This window comes from Colobus angolensis, unplaced genomic scaffold, assembly GCF_000951035.1.
Source record: "Colobus angolensis palliatus isolate OR3802 unplaced genomic scaffold, Cang.pa_1.0 Scaffold114, whole genome shotgun sequence".
NCBI classification, from domain to species: domain Eukaryota; kingdom Metazoa; phylum Chordata; class Mammalia; order Primates; family Cercopithecidae; genus Colobus; species Colobus angolensis.
In genome coordinates, this window is record NW_012112475.1 from 1,558,590 (window position 1) to 1,582,463 (window position 23,874).

Consider the following 23,874-nt stretch of genomic DNA (forward strand, 5'->3'; position numbering starts at 1 on the left):
GCTGTGCACTGCTGCTTCAATAAAAGCTGCTGTCTAACACCACCAGCTTGCCCTTGAATTCTTTCCTGGGAGAAGCCAAGAACCCTCCTGGGATAAGCCCCAATTCTGGGGCTCACCTGCCCTGTATCAGTCAGGGCAGAAGTGGAAGGTAGGGGAGCAGTGGGGAGGCTGGAGCAGCGGCCCAGGGGAGAGATGATGGGAGTGAAACCAGGGTGGTGCAGAGATGGAAACAAATGGATGAATTCATGAGGATTTATAGCAGGTGGTTCTAACACAGTGGAAGGAGAGAGAGGTCAGCCATGACAGGAATGGAGCAGCCTCCTTCCCAAGCACCATCCTCTAAGCCAGGACTTCCTCCCCTTTAGCACTTCCCTGGGCAGGCTGGACAGGAAGTCCCACCTTACTTCTCTCTGAGCCCCTTCCTCCTCCAAGGGGTTAGTTAGGGTTTGGGCATTACCAAGGAGACCAGGAGGGACCTAGACCCAGGAAGCTGCGGAGGGAAGGGTGGTGGGCTGTGAAAGCCCTCAGAGGGGTCTCTCATGATGTGTTTCCTCCTCAGAGATGCCTTCCCTGACCACCCAGTGGTGCCACCTCCCATCCCCTTCCCTCCCCGATATGAGTCCCTGTTTATTCCCTTTACAGCTCTTATGACAATCTCAAATGGCCTCTGTTTATTGATTTACTTATTATTGTTTACTTAGGCTGTAATTACTTAATGTCTGTCTCATGGATTAGAACCTAACCTTCATGAGGACAGAAGCCCTGTGTCCCTTGTCAAGTGTAGAAATCCCAGTCCCTAAACAATTGCTAGACAGTCAGTGAATTCAAGAACAGATGGATGATGAAGCCAGAAATCTAATATTGAACCCTACAGCCCAGTAGCTTAGATTCCTGATATTTAAGTAAAAGAAAACAAATGAGATATGAAAAAAGAGTCTTTTTAAAAATCACTAGGAGGAAAAAAAAATCCTTAATTATGTAAAAGGGACTTCAGTATTTCTGCACACCCTCAAGGCTGGGATCAAACAACTCTCCTAAACTGCCCTGAATGTGCCCTATGGCTCTACAGGGAGACGTGGCACTGTCCCTAGGAGGGGTCCCCTGGGCACTGTCTTCATCAAGAGACATGCCAAGGACTTCTCCTTGTCCTCAGTTTACCTCTGACTAGAGCAAGGGGTTCCACATGTTCACACTTTATTATATTGAGAACCTACTGCATGTCAGCCTCAGTGTTAAGCACCTCAGAAATACCTGACCTTATTTAATATCCTCACACTCATTTTGGAGCATAATAATTATCACTATTATCCATTTTACAGATGGGAAAATTGAGGTTCAGGAAGGCTAAGGACCTCATCAAGTCACACAACCAAGTGACAGAGTTGGGATTTGAACCTCATCCTCCCTACTCCAAAATTCCTGCACTTTAATGACCTCCTGATGCCAGAGTTGAGAGTAGTGAGGTATGAAGCTATCCTTCAGGGGACCCTCTCTGTAGAATGCTGTGTGGTTGTTTTAATGTGAAGAGACAGGCTGGTTCCCCTGCTGTCCCCAGAGGGACCATCCTCCCCCCAGCTGTAGCTACAACTGCCAAGTGCCCAGGTGCAGCCAAAGAGGGAAAAATCCCCAAACCACCCAGACCCCGAGGGAGGGTCCTTCATGGAAACTCGTCACAAGTGCAGGGAAAGTGGAGTCTTTTATTGAAAGTGGGAATATTCAACCTGCTGTCGGGATGGGGTCTGAGAGGCCTCCAGCCCTAAGGTGACTCTCCTCCTCCTGGCAGGCTGACCATGAAAGGGAATGTTTGCCAACAGGGTAGTTGCTGGACGATTTCTCAGGGTTGGGGCAAGGGAGGAAGAAGGTTGGGGGGCCAGGGAGGGACCTGTCATGGAGGCTGAGGGGACTCTGGGCAGGGGTCTGTTTCCAGGCCGAGCCTCTCTGGGACTGGTTCCGGCTTCTTCCAGCTGCAGCAGCATCTCTGCCTCTGTCACTCACGCGCTCAGCACCAGAAGGTCCTTGGATGGCAGAACAGAGTAGCTGGTGATGGGTGGGGAGGCTCTGGCTAGAGCCTCGCTATGCACCTGCCTACAGATCTGGCCGGCCATGTTTCCAGGAAGCAGTAACTGAACAGCGGAGATAAAGGGGTCATGCAGGCCCGAGGAGCACCCGGCTGTGTCATTATCCGGCCCTGTACAGAGGACCTTGGGAAAGACACTTCCCATTCCCTTATTCCCCAAAATAAGAGAAGTAGGCCTGAGTTCCTCTTCACAGTCTTCCAAGATCCAGTTTTCATAATCAAAAAAAAAAAAATTCTTTGGCCAGGTGTGGTGACTCAGGCCTGTAATCCCAACACTTTGGGAGACTGAGGTGGGCAGATCACCTGAGATCAGGAGTTCGAGACCAGCCCAGCCAATGTGGTGAAACCCCATCTCTACTAAAAATACAAAAATTAGCCTGGCGTGGTGGTGCACACCTGTAATCCCAGCTACTTGGGAGGCTGAGACACGAGAATCACCTGAACCCAGGAGGTGGAGGTTATAGCAAGCCGAGATCGCGCCACTGCACTTTAGCCTGGGCAACAAGAGCAAAACTCCATCTCAAAAAAAAAAAAAAAAAAAAAAAACTTCAATAATATAGGTAATAAAAGTAAGAGATGATAACCCATAGACCAAAAGAACTATTCATGAGTCTCTAGCGACAGAAATAAATAATTAAACGAATACATAAATACATGGAGGAGAAGGGACAGCTCTTCCTTGGTAGAATTCCAACTGACACATGTCAAAGGAACTAGAGAAGCAGAATATCACCATTAGGCACACACCACAGTCATGACAGTTGCAGGCAAAACCATGAACATTGAATGGCAAAAATTAGTGGGAGAAAGTCTAACGAGAAATAGGATATTCGCATGGTCTCCAGGTACCTCCTCACAAGAGATTGATTAGTTACGAAGGGAAAAAATAATAATTTTACAGTGAAGAAACACCTTAAGCAAGCACCCACAGTGAACACCTCCAGGAATAAGTCACATGGACATCGGTACCCGCTGAAAGGATGCATTGGGGACTGCATCACTTCTGTGGTGTCCTTGCCAAAAAATACAAAACTTCAATCCAATCGTGAAAAAAGTGTCCATCAATTCCAGGGCACATTGCACAAAACAGGCCAGATTCATCATAAATGTCAAGGTCATGAAACACAAGAAAAAGGTGAGGAACTGTCCCGCCTTGGAGGACTCTAAAGAGATGTGACAACTGAATGTAAGAGGGGGTCCTCGGCTAGACCCTGAACCAGACCAAAGGCAATAGAAAGGAAACTGGCGAATACATCTGCAGATTCTTCACAATTTTGTACCAATGTTAATTTCTGGGTTTTGATCATGGTATTCTGGTTATGTAAGACGTTAACATTAGGGGAAGCTGGGAGAAGGGTATTCTGGAACTCTCTGTACTATGTTTACAACTTTTCTGTGTGCCTAAAATTATTTCAAAATAAAAAGTCAAAATAAATGGCTAAGACCTATATAATAATAATAATAATAATAATAATAGCAGCTGCCACTTACAGGGGAGCCTACAGGGCCAAGCTTGGGACTGAGGTTTTCTTTAAACCTTTCAAATCCAATACCCATCACGCATTTATTACAGGCATTTGTGCTATCTTACTATTCTGGAATAAGATTCACAGATTCTATAACCTGTGTATACATGTATTTCAAAAACCAGTATAATTCCTTTACCATAATATAAAGGATAAAAAAGGTAAGTCATTTATAATAAAATAATATGTATTTTGATATGAAAATATGCACGCATTCAGGAAAGAAAAATTCATCCCCATCAATTTCAAAAAGGCCCTGGGGGCCAGGGAGGGTGCAGTACAGCCCCACTGAGAGCCATTGGTTTGAGCTGCTTCACATTTTTTCCGTGGAAACTCTAATTCTCACCAGCTGGGTGACCTTGAGCAAGTGGCCTACCCTCTCTGATACTCAAGTCATTCATCTATTAAGTGAGGGCAAACATCAACCAGGCTGTGATAAGGCCAAATCCATGAAAAACTATGCATGGGACACTGAATATCTCAGTAAATAGTAGAGATGATGATGATGATGATGAAGGTAAACTTGTGCCAATCCTGTTCGTGTTTCCTAACCCCTTTGTTGAAGTGAATAATAACATTTTATAATAAAATGCTGTATCTCGTTTAATTTATCACCACCAACTGTATGAGGTGGCCATTATTGTTCCCCATTTTCGGATGAGAAAACTGAGACTCAAAGCAATGCTGAGGTCCTGTAGGATCTCAAGAGACGGGGTCAGGGCAGGGGACTGTCCCAGAGCCAGCATCTGACCCCTGCCCACACTGCCCATCAAAGGTCATTGTCCACCTCCCTTGACTGCCCCCGCAATATGGGAAGGGGGCTATTCCCTGAGTCTGAGCCTGTCGCGAATGTGAGGGACAAATGTGAGGGGCAATTTCCTTTGGCAAGGAAATTGTCAATTTTGTGCAAAGGCCCCATTTATTCCATTTCTGGGAGTTTGTTCCAAGGAACTGAATCTAGAATCAAGAAACAGTTTGTGCATTGAGATGTTCACTGCAGCATCCTTTATCATAGTGATGGTATTTATAATGGTGGACACTTCCAGAAATGCTTATTATGTGCCAGGCCTGTGCAAGGCACGTTACACACAGAATCCCATTTTCTCCTACCCTATGGGTAGGTACTAGGATTAGCCCCTTTTTATAGAGGAAATAAATGGGGGCTTGGAGAGGTTACCCAGCTGGAAACTGGCAGAGTTAGGATTTGAACCCAGGTCACTGGGCTCCAAGCCCTCGTTCTTTAACCCCAATGCTACTGATTCCCTGAGCAAAGCCATGTTTAAAAATAAAACTTCAGAAAGACTGGAATGAAAAGCAGCAAAATGTTCTCAAGAGTAATTGCTGGAATATATATATATATATATAGATGCATACATGTTTGTTTAATCTTTTCCGTATTTTCCAAATTTTAGATATTGACCACAGGTGGTTTTTATTGTGGAAACAAGAGCCCCTGCATGTGAACTTCAAAGCACCTGCCGTGATTATAATTAGCCAATTACTTCAGGAATATTACTCAAAGGCCATCTCCCCACTGGACTGAGAGGGCTTTGCAAGGGCCAGGGTTGTCCTTGTTCACTGCTGGATCCCCAGCCCCCTGCACAGTGCCTGGCAGACAGTAGGTGCTCAATAAAAGTTGCTCCAAGGAACTATGTCACATTCAATTTTGGGCAAACCCTTTACTGCCGTGAGCCTCAGTTCTCCCATCTGTAAGACGGCAACAATGATGCCTGTGGTGAGGGCTAAATGAGACTGTGAATGTGAGAGTGTCTTTAACGATCCTTGACAGCTCCGTTCCTTGTTCCCTCAGCCCCATACTTGGAAGGAAGAGGACCCTGTTTCCTCGACTTCCCTCCTCTTCTTTTCCTCTTCCCAGTTCTTAGCCTGAATGCAGTGGTCAAAGGTGATGAGCAAAGGGCAGGGAGGGAAAGCAGAATGGAACTCCATCTCCTCTTACCTCCAACACATCAATGTCTGCATTGCTAAAGTCGATGTTGAGGATTTTGGGGAGAGGGATGCCGGAACCCAGCACAGCTGTAAAATAAAAGTCAGACATCGTCAGTGGTCCAAGAGGTGGTGGTCTCACCAGAAGCTGGCAGTATTTGTAAGAAGATTGGCAATTTCTTTTTTCTTTTTTAGAGACAGAGTCTCGCTCTGTTGCCCAGGCTGGAGTGCAATGGCATAATCTTGGCTCACTGCCACCTCCACCTCCCAAATTCAAGAGATTCTCCTGCCTCAGCCTCCCAAGTAGCTGGGATTATAGGCACATGCCAACACATCTAATTTTTGCTTTTTTTTTTTTTTTTTTTTTCAGTAGGGACAAGGTTTCACTATGTAGGCCAGGTTGATCTTGACCTCCTGACCTCAGGTGATCTGCCCCCACCTCAGCCTCCCAAAGTGCTGAGATTACAGGCATGAGCCACGGCGTCCACGCCTGGCAATTCTTTCTTTCTTTCTTTTATTTATTTATTTGAGACTGAGTCTTGCTCTGTCGCCCAGGCTGGAGTGCGGTGGCGTGATCTCAGCTCACTGCAACATCCACCTCCCCGATTCAAGTGATTCTCCTACCTCAGCCTCCCAAGTAGCTGGGACTACAGGTGTGCACCACCACGCCCGGCTAATTTTTGTGTTTTTAGTAGAGATGGGGTTTCACCATATTGGTCAGGCTGGTCTTGAACTCCTGACCTTGTGATCCACCCGCTTCGGCCACCCAAAGTCTTGGGATTACAGGTGTGAGGTACCGCTCCTGGGCCTGGCAATTTCTTTTATGCCTCTAGGCCTTTGTCCTTGCAGTTCCTCCTGCCTGGCGCACATTCTCTCACCCTAGCATCCGTGGTGAGTTCTGAGCCCTCTCTGAGACTGTTCAGATGTTACCTCCTCTGCAAGGCTTTCTGGACCCCAAACGACTCTAGGCTCCTGCAGCACCCCCATCCCAATTCCGAACTGCTCTGTTAGAGAAACCATAAGATATTAATTCTCTGTTTCTGTATCTGTCACTCCCACCACATTGTGAGTTCCTTGAAGGCAAGAACTGTGTCCCCTTGGGAGGCTGAGGTGGGTGGATCATTTGAGGTCAGGAGTTTGAGACCAGCCTGGTCAACATGGCAAAAATCCGTCTCTACTAAAAATACAAAAATTAGCTGGGCGTGGTGGTGCACAGTTGTAATCCCAGCTACTCAGGAGGCTGAGGCAGGAGAATCTCTTAAACTTGGGAGGCAGAGATTGCAGTGAGCTGAGATCACGCCACTGCACTGTAGCCTGGGCCACAGAGTGAGACTCCATCTCAAAAAATAAATAAATAAATAAATAAAATAACAAAGAACTGTGTCCCCAGCATCATCCAGCTCTCTGTCTGGTCTGCCTGGTCATAGAGGAGACAGCAAATGTTTGCCGAGTGAAGTAATGGAAAGGTGCACGTGGAGCCCCAACCGTTGACTCTGCCATGAGATGTGCTGTTTGTTTTCAGATTGTCAGAGCCTAAGTAAACCTGCTAATTACTGTTCTGGAAAGAGAGCAGGAAGAGAGAAAAAGAAGTGGGATAGGAAAGAGTGGATGGGGAAGTAAATTAAGTGAAATTTAATAGACTTCCCTATTCCAGCAGGACTTTTCAAAAAGCTAAAGACATTGTGAATTTACCCTGCAGGAGTATCTTCAGCACTTCCCAAATTAGGTCGGCCATGGAACCCTTTTTGCAGGGTATTTTGTGGGACTGCTTTACGGAGCTCACTTTGGGGACTATGGACCTAGTCTAAGATCTCATTTTGAAAATGGTGAATTGCATTTCAGTATGATTAAAAGATTCGTCCCCAAGTTCACACTACTCTTAGTGATTAAGCCATGTAAGAGGCTCCATCTCTTCCCTTCCAGGTCGGCCCAGCCCAGCTCCTGACCCCGTCGTCTCTCACGGAGGAACCACCACTTTCCCCACCAGTGAGACTCAGCGTCCTCTGGCCACAGGGCCCAGAACAAGGGTTAGTTTGACATCAAGATGGCTCCAAAAGAACCCCCTTTGGTGTAGCTGATGACATCAGTTGGGACGTGCCAGCCCTCCTTGTCTTCTCATCCAGGAAGCAGGAGTGGGAGAGAGTCTGGGGCCCAGTGGCCTGAGGGATTGGGCAGTTTCCCAGTCCCAGAATGAGAGTAGCCGAAGACCCCCATAGTTCAACAAGCAGCCTTCCCAGTAACATTCCTGAGACACCACAGAGAGCAAAGCAAGCTCAGTCTACTCTGCTTATAAAGTCAGGCAAGAAAACCTCCTAACTTGATATGGCCACCTAGCCGGGCAGATTCTGGACTAGGAAGGAGGTTGGGGATGTCGGTGAGAGCAACTTTAGCTTTATCTGTGCAATGGAACTTTTCAAAATGAGAATGTATTCCTGTAGTTCCTTTATAATTAAAAATAAATAAGTTTTTAATGTGAGTCAGAAAATATCTCAATCACATGGGAAAAAATGGAGAAAAAAAGAGTTTAGAAGGAAATATACTCAGATGTTGAGATTCATTGCCTCTGTGAGGTGAGTTTTTTTAATTGTTTTATACTTTCTAAAATTTGCACACATACAATGTCCATACATAATCAGAATTTTCATAGATAATCAGAAAAATAAAACAATCAGCCAAACAAGAAAGACACAAATAAGGAATATGCTGGAACTTTGGGGGCCTCATTTGGATCTGGAGGCTTTCATCAACACACTTCAAAGGAAGTGCTCAGAAATACTATTGAGGTAGGATAGATGCACATCCAGCATGCCCAACAAACCAGTATCCCCCAGTAACCAAGCCACAAGCTCCCAGAGGTGCAGGCACCCACTCTCACCGTTCATTGTGGGCATGAATGCCAGGTCAAAAATCTTCTCCACCAGCACCTCCATGAGGCCAATCTGCAGAGGAAGAAGGAGGACTAAGCCTGGGCAAGGGCTTTGCTCAGCTCCAGAGGGCCCCTTGGGTCTGCTCCCCTGGTTCAAGGTGGAGACACAGAGCTGCTCTGGGAAAGTCTAGGTTCTGGCAGTCAGAACCCCTGGGACCCCAGAATTTCTCACGGGCAGCCTTAAGGTGCCCCCCATCCACTTGCACATTGTGCAGATGGGCAGACTGAGGCCCAGCGTGGGCGCTGGTCCAAGGCCCCTATGAAGCAGGGATTGAGGGAGGCCTAGTTCCTCCCTTGGGAGGCACAGAGCACAGGGTTCCCCTGGCCTGGCCCCGATGGTACCATCATGGCATCACAGAAGGCCCAATGGCCCTGGAGCCAACACCCCGGGTTCCCATCCCAGCTCAGCCTCCATGGGCCTCTGGGCAGGCTCCTTCACCCTCTAACCCTCAGCTTTCTCAGCTGTAAAACGGGTCAGTGAGCTGAGTTTGCAAGGATGCGGTGAGGATGATGAGTAGATCACGTAAAACTCCTGGCCTCGAGCCTTTTCATATGTTATCTCCCTTAAGTTCTCTAATCCTTGGTTTCCACATCTGAAAACGGGAGTGAGCAACCCTTGCCTCATAGGGTGGTTATAAAAATCAGACTTAGGCCCCTATATGTAAAATGCCGGACGTTCCAATCTGCACAGGGTGAGGGCATGGACTCACTTTCCAGCAGTGCCGCTTCTTAGCTCTGTTGCCTTGGGCAAGTCACTTGAACTTACCTTCCTTATTTGGAAGAATGGGTGTAATAATAATACCAAAATCATAATAACGTGGTAAGGATTAAATGAGAAAGCCTCATTAAAAGAGAAAAAAAGCATAACTCAGTGCCTAGGGCACATCTCGATAGCTTCATATTCATTAATTTCACACCATCAGCCCCTTTCTTCGCTTGGAGTCCAGAGATTTCAATTCTAGTCCCAACTCTGCCCCAACCAGCTGGGAAGCCTTGGGCGGTTTCTCCCTATAAAATGAAGCTGGCAAGACCAGCTTCACAGGCTGCAGCTTTTTGGGTTAGAAATCTATAAAATAAGCAACACAATGAATGGGTTTGACTTTTTCTGCACATGTGGAAATCTCATCCAAGCTTGTCCCAGAAAGCTAGCAGATGCTTAGCTGTCCATAAAAAGCAGAGGTGAGCAGTGCGGGAGAAGGAGTGTTTCTGAAGCCTTAGGTGGCGGTGGGGCACCCAAGAGTGAACTAAGAGATAAAACAGGACCCAACCTAGAATGTGAGCCTCTCCAATTCCTGGACCCTTGGAAAAGCAGAATTCCACAACCCAGGGCCAAGAAGGGAAGAAGGGAGGTTAGGAATGAACTCAACTTTTATTCATTTTGTAGATGGGGAAACGGAAGCTCAGAGTGGGTTGATACCGCTCAAGCTCACACAGGAGTCAGTGGGCTCCTAACTCCAGGAGGAAAGGGGTCCTGTAGGACAAGGCTGCCTCTGTGCCTCCCCACCCTGAAGTGGAGCGATTTGGGCCAACCGGCCCCCCATGGGGCAGCCAGTTAACATGGGACAGCACCCGAGGCAGAGTAGAAGGAGCTGCAAGTCTGTCCTCTACCCCTCCCTTGCCTTGTGGGCCTCAGTTTCTCCATCTGTCCATTTGCATAATGAGGGCTGATAGTGTTGACGGGAGCCCTTTGGAATGGACAAACTCCCTGTGCCCCACCAGCCTCACGGGAACACCATTCCCAGAACGCCTGTCCTGGGCTCCTTCCCAGAAGATCTCGCCCTGGGACCTGAGCATGGTACTTACATCAAAGTTGCCCACACTTGAGGTTCTGAGGTTGAGGCTGGTCCTGTAGATGAAGAAAACAGCCTGTGAGAAGCAGGGATTGCCTGAAAATCATAAGGCGCTTGCGTTGCAACAGATTGTGAGAACCCCTCCCCTATCCTCATGATCACTATCCATCTGCAGCGATTTAATAAGAACAATGCTGGCTCTTACATGCTAAGCGCTAACTACACATCAGACACCATGCTCAGGGCTTCATGCACCACACAGAGAAGGCTCAAATCATAGCTTTGCCACCTACTAGCTTTGTGACCTTAGTCAAAGTACTTTACCTTTCTATGCCTCAGTTTCTTCATCTGCAAAGTGGGTGGCTGCTAGGACTAAAGGGGGTATTCCTGTAAAGCGCTGCTCCAGAGGCCCTGCCATATGTGCATGAGTGATCGCCACTGCCTCGTGTAATCCTTCCAGCCATCCAGTGCAACAGGAGCCTGAGGCTGCAGGGTAGCTTACTGCAGCCACAGAGCCAGGGAGGGATAGCCCAGGCCTCACACCCTGAACCTGCACTCTCGCTATTGTGCTGTTCTGAGATGGGAGGCTGAGGCCGGGGTTTGAGGTCTTGCTCTGCTCTGTAAGGGCCACCGTCTTGCTGCACCTGAATCTTGCTGCAACTGACAGTCCTACCCGAAAGAGGCCAGACCAGGCTTGCCCATGGGGTGGAAATCTTTCGGGGCTTTTCAGAAGCATCAGCTCAGTATCCAGCAGGAGGGAAATAAAGGCACCTTCTAAGGAAAGAAGACTCTCCACTTTAGATATGTTTTCTTCTTCCTGACTTCGTCACCCAGCCCTCTCTCCCACTCAGGCACTGCACCCCACAGTATCTGTGCCCTTTTCCTCTCTGCAAAGCTTGCCTGTGCTGCTGTCTCTGCAGGAAATCCCCAACTCTTGCACAGCTGGCCCCTACTCCTTATCCAGGCCACAGGCTGAATCTTGCCTCCTTGGGAACTCCTGGATGCCTCTGATGTGCACTATTTTAATCATGAGTAACTGCCATTTGCGGGCTTAAGAAATATTGGTTGTAAAAGAAAAGCTTACAATGATCTAGTCACGTGCTAAAAATTTTACATATGACCTCATTTCATCTTGAAATGGAAATAATGATAGTACTTATTTCCATAGGCTGGTATCAAGAATTAAAGGAAGGCCGGGTGCAGTGGCTCACGCCCGTAATCCCAAAACTTTGGAAGGCTGAGGCAGGCAGATCACTTGAGCCCAGGAGTTCAAGACCAGGCTGGCCAACATGGTGAAACCCTGTCTCTACTAGAAATACAAAAATTAGTGGGGTGTGGTGGCGCATGCCTGCAAGCCCAGCTACTTGGGAGGCTGAGGTAGGAGGATCGCTTGAGCTGGGGAGGTCAAGGCTGCAGTGAGCTGTGACTGCTCACTAGCCTGGGCAACAGAGTGAGCCCCTGGCTCAAAAGAAAAGAAAAAGAAAGAATTAAATGAAGACACACCTAGGACTTAGCCAAATACCTGGCACACAGAAAGCATCCAATGAATAATAACTATTCTTTTATGACTCTTATGAGGTAGTGACTATTATCCCCATTTGCAGATGAGAAAGCTGAGGCTCACAGGTGAAGTTGGTTGGCCAATATCACACAGCCCGTTAGTGGTCACGCCAGGATTTGAACCCATATTGCTTGGCTCCAAAGCGCATGATGGTAGCTAGCCAATGCAGCAGGTCACACGAAACTGGGTTGGCTCGCAGCCCCTCTATGTACTTGCTGGGTGGCCCTGGGTCAGTAAATCCACTGTGTCCAGCCCTAGTTTTTTCCCTACAAAGGGAGAATAATAGCCCTGACTTCCACTGGGACCATCGGAGGGGAGAAACAAGATAATACATACACTTCCAGTACATAGAGCAGAGCCTGGTACGTCCTCATCACCAGCACCCTCCTCCTCCTCGTCCTCCTCCTCCTCGTCATCATTGTTACTTAGAGACAGGGTCTTGCTCTGTTGCCCAGGCTGGAGTGCAGTGGCACAATCATAGCTCACCACAACCTCGAGCTCCTGAGCTCCTGCCTCAGCCTCCTGAGTAGCTGGGATTACAGGCACATGATACCATGCCCAGCAAATTTTTTCTAGGACAACAGATGTGCATCTATGCCCAGCTAATTTTTCTATTTTTGTAGAGATGTTGTCTTGCTGTGTTTCTCAGTCTAGTCTCAAACTCCTGGCCTCAGTCAATCCTCCAGCCTCGGCCTCCCACAGCACTGAGACTACAGGCATGAGCTACTGTGCCCACCCCCTAGCATCATTATTATTACTGACATTGTTGATTTTGGTAGTAGTATCTTTCTAAGTTCATGGCTTCACCCACCTTGCCTGGCTTGTGACAATGGTCTTGGCAGGCATGAGCCATTGTCACCTTTGCAGCTCCTTGGGTTTACCCAGCCCTAATGACCACACAGGAGACCTCTACCCGCTCCCTGGTGGCTCCTCCGTGAGCAGCACCAGCACCACTAGGACCCCAAGGCAGCATAGCCCCTTACTTGTCCAGCTTGGCATCAATCATGAGTTTATCTCCTTCTACGGAAAATGAGGCCAAGAGTTCTGTGTCCTGGAGGGAAAGGAAAGGAGAAAGACGTCACTGCCATCATGTCTTGGCCAGTGCTTGCGGAGGGCTCATTGTGTGTTCTGTGCTAGCTAGGGCTTCGTTAATCCTGAGCATGATGGCAGGTTGTTCCCCGAGGCCTGGGTCAGACCTCCTTTTATAAGCGTGAGACTCCTGGCTAACACTCACCATGTAATGGATTTGCACCCCCTCTGGAGGGAAGGAGTTTGGAATAATAAGTTGCCAACATTAACTATCATTTGCAAGTGAGTCACAGTAAGGGCTGAGTGAACACTTCTCAGTAAGGCAAATGTCACAGGATCCCCATGATTTACAGGGGGTGTTTACCAGGTGTCTCTGCAATGCCTCAGAGTGGGTGGGGAGTGGCTCGTAGCCTACGAAACTCGCTTTAGATGATAAGATTGGGTATCACCACTGCTAATCATAACTGTCTCATCCCCCAGGAAAGGACATAAAAGGCTCAGGCTCATCTCTCTCTCTCTCTCCAAGTAGAGGCCTTTTTCTAGGAAAATCCCTTTTTCCTTCCCTGTCTCCCACCCAAAATAAATTGAATTTAAAAGTTGGCTTTATGAGAAAACAGTAAGCTCCCAACAGATTCAGGTGATGTTACTAGATAACAAAGACCACGATGATTGGCCTGATGAAGAACTGGGGCTCTGGGTGCATGAGGCAGGGGTGTAAGCTGGTGTGGGAAACGGTGTTTTGAACTGAGGACTGAAGGGCATGTAGGACTTGGCCAGATGAAAAGAGGATGGGAGAGTAATCCAGGCAGTGGGGAAGGCATGGGCAAAGGCCCGGAGGCAGGAAAGAGGTTGGCATTAGAGAGGTAGACAGGAGGCCAGAGAGCAAGGAGGTAAAAGGGTTCGTGAGGCTGCAGTGAAATGGGGCCAAACCAAGCAGAGCTGTGGGCTGGGGAGGAGTCAGGGCCACATCCCTGGGACAGCAGGAGTCACTGCAGGGTGCCGGGCCAGCTCACACAAACCTCAGGGCTGCTGATGGAAAATCTCCACACAGTAGAGGCTAATGGATGGAGGATAGATTGGGACAGTCATTCCCACTCATGGGCTAGAATCGACCCTTTAAACCTCCCGTCTTATAAGGCCCAGACAAGAACCCCCACACTCTGTGGCTTGGCATGCTCCAGCCTGGAGCACCTGGTTCCCAACTAGAGGTGGCTCATTTGGTCTCGAGCTCTGGGAGTAGGAAGGACTAGCAGAAAGACAGCAGGTGGGACCAAAGTCCCAAGTGTCTGAGTCTGAAGCCTGAAGCGTTAACCATGGAGGGGGAAATGGCATTTAACACAGTTTAACACATTCCTCTGAGCAGTGTTTACTGAGCATCTACTATGTGCTAGGCCTTAAGCTAGACTGCAGCCTAGGGTCTCACCACAGAGTGAGACTCCACCTCAAAGAGAAAAAAACAAAATAAGGAAGTAAGGGAGTGACCAGGCAGATACCTGATACCTGGGAGAAGAGCATCCCAGGCAGAGGAAACAGCATGTGCAAAAGTCCTGAGGTCAGACAGTGCCTGACATGCTGGAGGAACACTGAGGAGCTCAGAGGTGATGAGGGGATGGTCATGAAGACTTTGTGGGCCATTGTCAGGAGATGGGCTTTTATTTCAGAATTGAAGGAATGCAGAGGAGAAACATGGTTCACTTTTTTTTTGTTTTTGAGATGGAGTCTTGCTCTGTCGTCCAGGCTGGAGTGCAGTGGCACAATCTCAGCTCACTGCAGCCTCCACCTCCTGGGTTCAAGTGATTCTTGTGCCTCAGCCTCCTGAGTAGCTGGGACTACAGGTGTGCGCCACCACATCTGGCTAATTTTTGTATTTTTAGTAGAGACAGAGTTTCACCATGTTGACCAGGCTGGTCTCAAACTCCTGGCCTCAAGTGATCCACCACCTCAGCCTCTCAAAGAGCTGGGTTTACAGGTGTGAGCCACCATGCCCAGCCATGGTTCACATTTTAAGAGGATCCCTTTCTATGAAATAATTGTGAAAATTGTTGTATTTGTATCTGTCCCCTGCTAGGTACCAGGGACAAGAGAGAAGGCACCATATGTCTTGTTTCCCCTTTCCCCAGCGTCAAGTAGAAAGCATAACACATAGTAGGTGCTCAATAAATATTGCCGAATGAATGACCAAGACTGGCTTGGCCACACACTGGGGTATATATAACCTGTGAGAATAATATCAGCTAACACTTTGGTAGCCTTTCAGGTATGTCAGGAACTGCTCTGAGCATCTTACACAGATGGCCCTACTGCCATCCCCCTGTGGCAGAGGAGAAAATCAGTCTTAATTTCATTCAGTCATCACGACAACCCCATGTGGTATTTTTTCTCCATGTTACAAATGAGAAAACTGGGGCTCAGAGGGAAATGCCAAGGAAATTGTGCAAGGCTGGCAAGAGAGTTAAGATTCCAGTCCAGAGACAGAGAGTGGCTTGCCCAAAGTCACGTAGCTGGAAGTGCTAAAGGCTAGATTTGGGTTAGCGCCTCTGGCCCCAAAGTTGGGCCCATAGTCATAAAGGTGGAAATAGAGGGGATTTGAAGGGGTCTTTGGGCTCCAGGAGACCATGTGGTCCTGTCTTTAGGCCCAGTTTGGGGCCACCAGTACCTCCAGACACTCACCACGTCGATGAGGCAGATGGTAGTCTCCATGTCGTTGGGCAGGGAGACCATGACCTCGGCAGTGGCCAGCACCTTCACCAGCGCCTTGTCCTTCTGCAGCGTCACAGATGGTGGGTTCGGCACCTGAATCCTGATGATAAGTGGGCAGGACTCGGGGTACTGCTGGAACACCTGTGGGCAGGCACCAGGCCAGGTGGGTGGGGCCCTTAGCATAGGAGGTGCCCAAGGGGTTATCAGCCAACCTCTAAACACAGAGCACCAGGGTCTCATGTTGCTTGGGTTCAACGAACAAACCACAGGCAAAGCCACTGACTCGCTGTGAGAACTGGACAAGGAGCTGCCCTCTCTGAGCCTTGCACATGGGGTCACTATGAGAAATAACTGTGATCATGCCGGCAAAATTCAGGCTCAATGCCTCACACCTGGAAATGCTCCAAACTTGGTACTGAGTGAAATGGGGTCTCCCAGGGATGCCGGCCGGGTACTGAATGGACATTCTTAATTTCATTCAGTTATTGCAACAACCCATGGGGTAATTTTTTTCCTCCACATTACAGATGAGAAAATGGGGCCTCAGAGGGAAATGCCAAGGAAATTGTCGAAGGCCAGGAGGAAAGTGAAGATTCCAGTGCACGTCTGTGGGCTCGGAGCCCAGGCCCTCCCACTGCCTCTGAACACTGTTCCTGAAATGAGAAGTCCACGCCTGGGGAATCCCACAGGGAGGTCCCAGGCAAGGGACTGGCTGCCCCTGGGCCTAGATTGCTGGAGGGACTTGAGCTTGTTGGCTGCAGTTTGATTCCCTGAAAACTAATTTACTAAAGGGACAATTCACAAAATGGCAGTTTGCCACATTTGCCAAATAGTTGACTTATCAAAAATACATACTTCAAGGAATACACTTCTTAAATATGTTAACTGACCATAGAGAAATGGGCAAAACCACAATATTGCTTTCAAAAGAAATAGAAAGAAGTCCCCTCCCCTGACGACTCTGTGCAGCCCAGGTCTCCAGGACACATTGCTGTGTCCAGCCTGAATTCCCCCTGCTGCAGGCCCAGCGCCACTGAGGACTGAGTCCCTCTTCTACCCCAGCTCTGCTACCGCCTCATCATGTGACCCCTCTGAGCCTCTGTTTCCCCATCTGTAAATGCTGTGCTCCTCCTCTCTGGTCCTGTGGATAGAGGGAACAATTAGAACCAAATGAAAAAGTATATTCTGACTGGGCGCTGTGGCTCATGCCTGTACTCCCAGCACTTTGGGAGGCTGAGGTGGGCAGATCACTTGAGGTCAGGAGTTCGAGACCAGCCTGGCCAACATGGCGAAACCCCGTCTCTACTCAAAATGCAAAATTAACCAGGCATGGTGGTGAGCACCTGTAATCCCAGCTACTCAGGAGGCTGAGGCAGGGGAATTGCTTGAACCCGGGAGACGGAGTTTGCAGAGAGCCAAGATTGTGCCACTGCATTCCAGCCTGGGCAACACAGCAAGACTCTATCTCAAAAAAAGAATGAAAAAGTATACTCTAAGATGGGTCCACCTGCTAGCTGGAGCTGCCACTGTTACCACCTTAGAGAATGATGCTTCTGGTGTTCAATTTGCAGCCACATGAGGGCAATAGTGACCACGTGTTGAGTTTGGTCTTCCCCTAGAGCCTTTGAATTCCACCCAGGACCAAACAGGGCAGGCAGAAAAGAGGTGGAAAACATCTAAAAAGGCTATAGATTGCAGCTATCCTTCGCACCTGCATGACACTTACTAGGTACAGAGCACTTTGCTTCCAGGTGCAAGGTAATAGGCCCAGAACCAGACATGGGACCAGAACTGGGGTGGGAAAGGCCTTTGTTCCAACTCTATATGGTCACTAATTAGACAAAAGCACACTTGCTCTTTTTATAGAAGAAATAATTTGTAATTATTAACAACAGCAATAATAGTTCACGTTGATCAAATGCCTGCTCCTTGCCTTGGTGCAGACTCCAGGTCCACAGCCACCCTCTGAAGTGAACATGGTTACCCTGTTTTTCCAGATGAGAAAACTGAGGCTCAGAGAGAGGAATTGTGTGCCTAAGGTCATATAACTGGGATGTGCTGACTCATGTCTGCCTGTTCCAAAGGCCTGGCTCTTCCCTCTAAGCTACTGTGCACCTGAGTGTGCCTGGCCCGTGTTGACACCTTTATACGCATCATCTCATTTACCTTCCTGTGATAACCTATGGAATAGGTATCAGCAGCCTTTTTTGGCAGATGAGGAAGCTAAGGCTCAGAGATGTTAATACTCTTCCCCAAAGTCACACAGCAAGGGAAGTGGCCAGGCTAGGATTAGGCCTATGCAGGCTGGACCACCCATAGAATTCAGGGTCTTTCCACCTCAACCCTCTGTGTCCCCCTCCCCACCCATGGGGCTCTAGCCTGCAAGCCCTTATCACTGTCACTGCACTCCCAAGCAGGGGTTTGGGGAGAGCACCCCACCCCAGCACTGAGCATCTTCCCTTCCAATCCAGTTTCTCAAACAACAAGATAGAGAATGAGGCTGAGGGCAATGGGAACTGCCCACCTTACATACCTTGGGGATCAGGGCTCCCAGTGTGGCTGTGGTAAGTGGAGGAAGCTCTTCAAACTACAGGACAAGAAGAAGGGCCATGTGAGTCCTGGAGGCTATCAGTACAGACAGAAATTGCTAATACAGTGATTAAACTCCTACTTGCTTTACGACACCGAGCAGGGCATCTTCTTTCTCTTAAAGATCCTTGGGGAGGTCCTGCCTATCCAGCCATCATCGCCATACATAGATCATGGTAGCTGGTTTGTGATTAAGTGGCCTGGGCTGACTTAAGCTAACCAAGGAGTGTCTCAAAGAACAGCAGGCAAAACCTGAATATTTCTCCTCTAAAAATGTTATTCTTGGCCGAGAACGGTGGCTCATGCCTGTAATCCCAGCACTTTGGGAGGCCAAGGCAGGTGGGTCACTTGAGGTCAGGAGTTTGAGACCAGCCTGGCCAACATGGTGAAAACCCCACCTCTACTAAAAATACAAAAGTTAGCTGGGCATGATGGCACATGCCTGGAATCCCAGCTACTTGGGAGGCTGAGGCAGGAGAATTGCTTGAACCCAGGAGATGGAGATTGCAGTGAGTCGACATTGCGACACTGCACTACAGCCTGGGTGACAGAACAAGCCTCTGTCTCAAAAAAAAATGTTATTCCTTATTAAAACAAGGAGAGCAGCATCAAGTCCATTTGCATAACGCAGGGTCCACTGAATTCATGACCTCTGCCACATCCTTGAACCACCTGTACTATTATTTACTTAGCATCTTCTTTAAATTGGCTTACTTCTTAAGACCTCAAATACTCAAAATGGAAAGCCAGTACACTTGACACAAAGAGAGGGCCACTGTAAAACCAAATACAATAAAAACGAAACAATGCCATTACCTTCTGCATGGATATCATTGTCTGTGGAGAGCTTTGGGCATGAGCTCTGTTCTCTCTTAGTTAAAAAGGGGACAATGACAAGTGCAAGAGAGGGCTAACTATATACAGACACTAAGTGGAGACTTTTCTCTTAATGGAAGCAAATGTTGGTATCATTTGCATGATGGTTTTGTGGAGAATGTCTTCTTCTTAGGAGATACACAGTGAAGTTTATGGAATGAAATGTATGATATCTCCGAAAACTCAAATTGCTCAACAACAGATAGGATAGATGGGTAGACAGACAGACAGGCAGACAGAGAGAAAGACAGACAGATAGATTGATAATGAGTGAGTGGGTGGATGGATATATAAATGGATGGATGGATTGGTGGATGGAAGGATGGATAGATGAATGGATGAAGGAATGAATAAATGGGTGGATAGATGGGCGGATGGTTGGGTGGATGGATAGATAAATGGATAGATGGATAGGTGGATAGATTAGTGGATATGGATGAGTGGGTTGATGGGTAAATGGGTGGGTGGGTGAGTGGACATGTAGATGGATGGATAGATGGATGGGTTGATGGATGGATGGGTGGGTTGACGAGTAGATAGATGGATGGGTTGATGGTGGATGGGTGGGTGGATGAGTGGATAGGTGGATGGATGGATAGATGGATGGGTTGATGGATAGATGGGTGGATTGATGAGTAGATGGATGGATGAGTTGATGAGTAAATGGGTGGGTGGATGAGTGGATAGGTGGACGGATGGATAGATGGATGGGTTGATGGATGGATGGGTGGGTTGATGAGTGGATGGATGAATGGATTAATGGTGGATGGGTGGGTGAGTGAGTGGATAGGTGGATGGATAGATAAACAGATTGATGGATAGATGGATGAATTGGTGCATGAATGGGTGGGTGGTTTGATTGGTGGATGGGTGGATGGGTGGGTGGGTGGATGGATGGATAGATAGATAGAGGGATTGGTGGATACGTAGATGGATATATGAATGAATGGAAGGGTGAGTGGAAGGATAAATAGATGGAAGTATGGGTGGATGAATGGGTGGGTGGATAGGTGGGTTGATGGATGGAGGAGTGGGTGGGTAGGAGGGTGAGTGGACACATAGGTAGATATGAAGCAACTGTGGCAAAATTTTAACTAGTGGATCTAAGTGAAGGATATATGTCCATCAGTTGTAGCATTTTGCAACTTTTCTGAAGGCTTGAAAGTTTTAGAAAGAAAAAGTTTGGAAAGAAAATTACTCTGGAGCATGCCTAAGGGTGATATTTTGTTATGTATCATTTTGTTACTTACGCATTAGTGTTTACCAAATGAAAACATTCTAAACATTTATATTGAGGTACATATATGTGAATATATGTTACGCTTTTAAAAAACAATCGAAATAAAATTAAATAAAATTGAATAGGGAGCAACTTTCTCATCATGAGATTTGGTCCGTGGACCACCTGAAATCCTCTCAAGCACCACACTTTGGCCAGCACTGACATAACTGATGCACACCCATGAGCTGGAGGTGAGTCAAGGGGTGGACCATCTACCGTTCTCACTTCACAGCAAATTCCCCAAGTGTGGGGACTGAGAAGGGTCACTGGCAGCTGTGTGCTCCCCACCCACCTCCCTCCGGTGGGGCTGTGACTCACCATGCCATTGGTGACGTCCAGGTCTAGAGCGCGTTGCTTCTGCAGCAGAGTCAGCACTGAGCCCAGGAAGTCGGCAGACATGGCCAGCTGGGACTTGGTGTTGTCACCCATGGGAGGCAGCTCTGGCATCAGCTTGGGAGACACAGCTGGCCGCCCCAGTGGGTAGTCGATGAGCCCTCCTCCAGCTTCCCCAACCAGCGTCTGGGAGAGAAGAGAAGAAAGGGGTCATGTGGAGGGAGAAGATGGAAAGAAGGGAACTGAAGGCTGGAGTGAGGCCCTGAATCTGCCTCCAGGCAGCCATTTTTGGTTAAACCCACTGAGTCTGAGTGGCTCTTTGATGTATGGTCCCAACTCTCCTCCAGTTTATGATGCAATGGAACATTTTGCAGTTCCTGTTTCATGGTCACTTACAATTACAGCCACGGTATGACGGATCCTCTCCAAACTCAGCCCTGCAGTGATGAACTAGCATGTGTATGCATCTGCACAATGTATATCTATCTACCCTCCAAAGACCAGACTCCCCTCCACAGCCTATAAGGTGCTGGGTGATCGCTCCATGAGACCTCTCCAGCCTCCAAGCCATTCTGCCTCTCACCTTCCCTCTGTACAGCCACCAGGGCCTTGTCAGTCTCCCCGCAGCACCACCACCCCAACCATGGGGCCTTCCCACAGGATGTTCCCTTCCCCACATTCTTCTCTTGTTAAGTTCCACTCATCTGGCAGCTCTCAGTTGAAATGTCACCTCCTCCAGGAAGCTCTCCTTGACCTCCCTGGGTGGATCATATATCCCCTGCTTTAAGCTCTGATAGCCTCGGATTCTTGATCACCGTGCTCATGATTTAGAACTGTATATTTGTTTGAGTGATTTTTTTTAATGGTCTGTCCTCTCCAAAACATTCTAATCTCCATCAGGGCAGATATTTGTCTTGTTCATCACTGTACCTCCAGCACTCAGCCCAGAGGCTGGCATACAATGGGTGACCAATAAATCTGTCTTGAACGGATGTATGTTTATGAATATATTAGGTGTGCATGCACAGGGGCTGGAAATATATATGCATGCACAGGTGCGCCTGTATACACAGGGGCACGGATGTGCACCTGCATCCCTGTATCTGCTGGAGCAAGTATGGAGGTGTCTGTGTTCGTGAAGCCTAGGGAAAGTATATCTGTGTGTGTGCCCCATACAAATTTAGGGGCCAGATGCAGGCCAGTGCTGGAGGAGTCAGCTCATACCAGCTCACAAGGTCAGATTTCACACATCTCTTCCCAACTCTGCATTCACTGACATCACGTTGGTAACTTGAAGCTGTCCATGGTGGGAGTTTTGATACCATGGAAACTGGCCAATGCTACAAATCAGGACTTTTTTATAAAATCATGGAGAGCTGATGGTTAAATGCTTACTAGCATACCTCTGGCCACACTTATTCCTCCAGCACACCCAGTCCCACAGCAGCAGCTCTTTTAGCACCTAGTAGTTTGATTACCTGAGTTCAGATCCCAGGTCCACATGTATTAGCTGTGTGACCTTGGGCAAGTGATTTCAACTCTCTGTGCCTCAGTTTCCTCAGTAAGAAGTGCCTCCTTCATATGGTTGCTGTGAGGATAGGCTGAGTTAATCGACACAAAGCATGCAGAACGTGCCTGGCACACAGTAAGCATTTGGAATGCTGGCTATGATTATGTTTTCTAACGCAGCTCCTAGAAGGCCTTCTAATCAGAAGGGGTCCTGTCAAGTGTTGCTTCCCAGGCATTCAGCAGAAGCCCTGGGAGGGCCTTGCTGATACTCCTGCCTTTGGGAGGAAGGCCACCACACTTTGCCCTGAACCCCAGACACTCACGTTGAGGTCCAGCTCCAGGAATTCCCCAGTCACAAGCGGGAGGCTGGAGAAGGTGTATTGGACGCTTCCCAATATCCCCAGAGGAATCAGAGCTGCGGGCAAAGGAGAGGGTCACAAGGAGGTCCCCTCACCATCCAGATGCCTTCCCTCTTTGTACACTGGGGCTGGGGGTGGACAAGTTAGGCCCAGGCTCCAGCTCCAGACATCATGAAAAGAGCAAAAGTTCTGGGTTTAAATCCCAACTCTGCCTCTTCCTTGCTGTGTGAACCTAAGCAAGTCATTGCACTTCTTTGAACCTCAGTTGCCTCCTCTGTAAAATGGGTTTACTATAACCTCTGGGACTATGTTGGCGGGGGGAGGGGGTGCAATGATATCCTGGATGTTGATAAGCTTTGTAAACTCTGAAGTGCTGTGCACCAGGGAAGGAATTTAGGGTTCCACAATGCGGTGCTTAGTTGAATCTGTCATTTCCTTGACTGTGTAATGAACAGTTCCAGCTTCTGGGCTCTTCCTTCCTCATCTCTGGCCACAAAGGGAAGGAGATTTTCCTGTCTTGGAAAGCCATTCTCAAACTGCCTAGAGTCCCAGAGAAATGGGAGCACTATCAGAGAGGGCTGCCCTATGTGGCTGTGGAGGCTGTGCACTGCACAACTCGAGGCACTGCCATTCCACTGTAATCCATGTGAAAGGAGGTCCCTGGAATGGTGCACTGCACAAATGGCACAGCCATACAGGGCGGGCTTGCTTTCAGGAATGTGACTCAGAAATCCAGGGTCTGAGATGGTGGTGGAGCCTGGTTCTAAGGCCCTGGTCAGTCTCCACAGTGTGTCTCCTGCTAGTCACTCTCCAACCTCTCTGTGAACTGAGAGATTTGAGAGATGAGAAAACTGGGAAGAGTCTCTCCAAGTTCACACAGCGGCCGGGGCAGAGCTGGGGCTCAAACCCAGCTTCCTGACTCCCAGGACAGAGCATTACCTCCCAGACCCCGGTGGAAGCTTCTCTCTCTGGTACTCAGGGGGGTGTTTGGGAGCAAGAGTGAAAGCCAGGTGGCACCTCCCTTGTGGCATTAGCCACATGTCACTTCCAGGGCCTAACTAAGGGCAGGTCTGTGGCTCCCACCATGTTGAGCCCTCCTCCCAGAAAGTATCTGGTCCTTAGTGCCTTCCCCAGGGCTGCACTTGTAGAAGTTGGCCAGTGAAGCAAAGCAGGAAGGACTTACAATCCACGAGGCCCAGCTGGTCATTGACAAGACCCAGTACCACGTCCACGATGGGGCAGAGCTGCAGGGGAGAAACGGCACAAAGACTTGGTGACGTTGCAGGGAGTCAGAGCAAGGGAGTTGGGGACGCAAGAGTAACGATAGCTAAAATTTACCGACTGCTTGCTCTGTGCCAGGCACTGTCCTCGCC

General features: G+C 48.4%; 1 protein-coding gene across 1 annotated transcript in view; it reads right to left on the reverse strand.

Annotated features, from left to right (window-relative positions):
- Window positions 1-1,677: 1,677 nt before the first annotated feature.
- The window catches only part of BPIFB4 (BPI fold containing family B, member 4), a 31,898-nt gene continuing 9,701 nt past the window's right edge, over window positions 1,678-23,874 (reverse strand). Inside the window, exons 9-18 of the mRNA XM_011959690.1 lie at window positions 23,685-23,745; window positions 22,466-22,557; window positions 20,619-20,819; window positions 18,087-18,140; window positions 15,524-15,694; window positions 12,808-12,875; window positions 10,277-10,319; window positions 8,423-8,486; window positions 5,561-5,637; window positions 1,678-2,015 (exon numbers count right to left, since the gene is read on the reverse strand). Coding sequence (XP_011815080.1) covers window positions 1,992-2,015; window positions 5,561-5,637; window positions 8,423-8,486; window positions 10,277-10,319; window positions 12,808-12,875; window positions 15,524-15,694; window positions 18,087-18,140; window positions 20,619-20,819; window positions 22,466-22,557; window positions 23,685-23,745 — 855 coding nt within the window. The 3' untranslated portion in view covers window positions 1,678-1,991. The remainder of the gene's footprint in view (window positions 2,016-5,560; window positions 5,638-8,422; window positions 8,487-10,276; window positions 10,320-12,807; window positions 12,876-15,523; window positions 15,695-18,086; window positions 18,141-20,618; window positions 20,820-22,465; window positions 22,558-23,684; window positions 23,746-23,874) is intronic.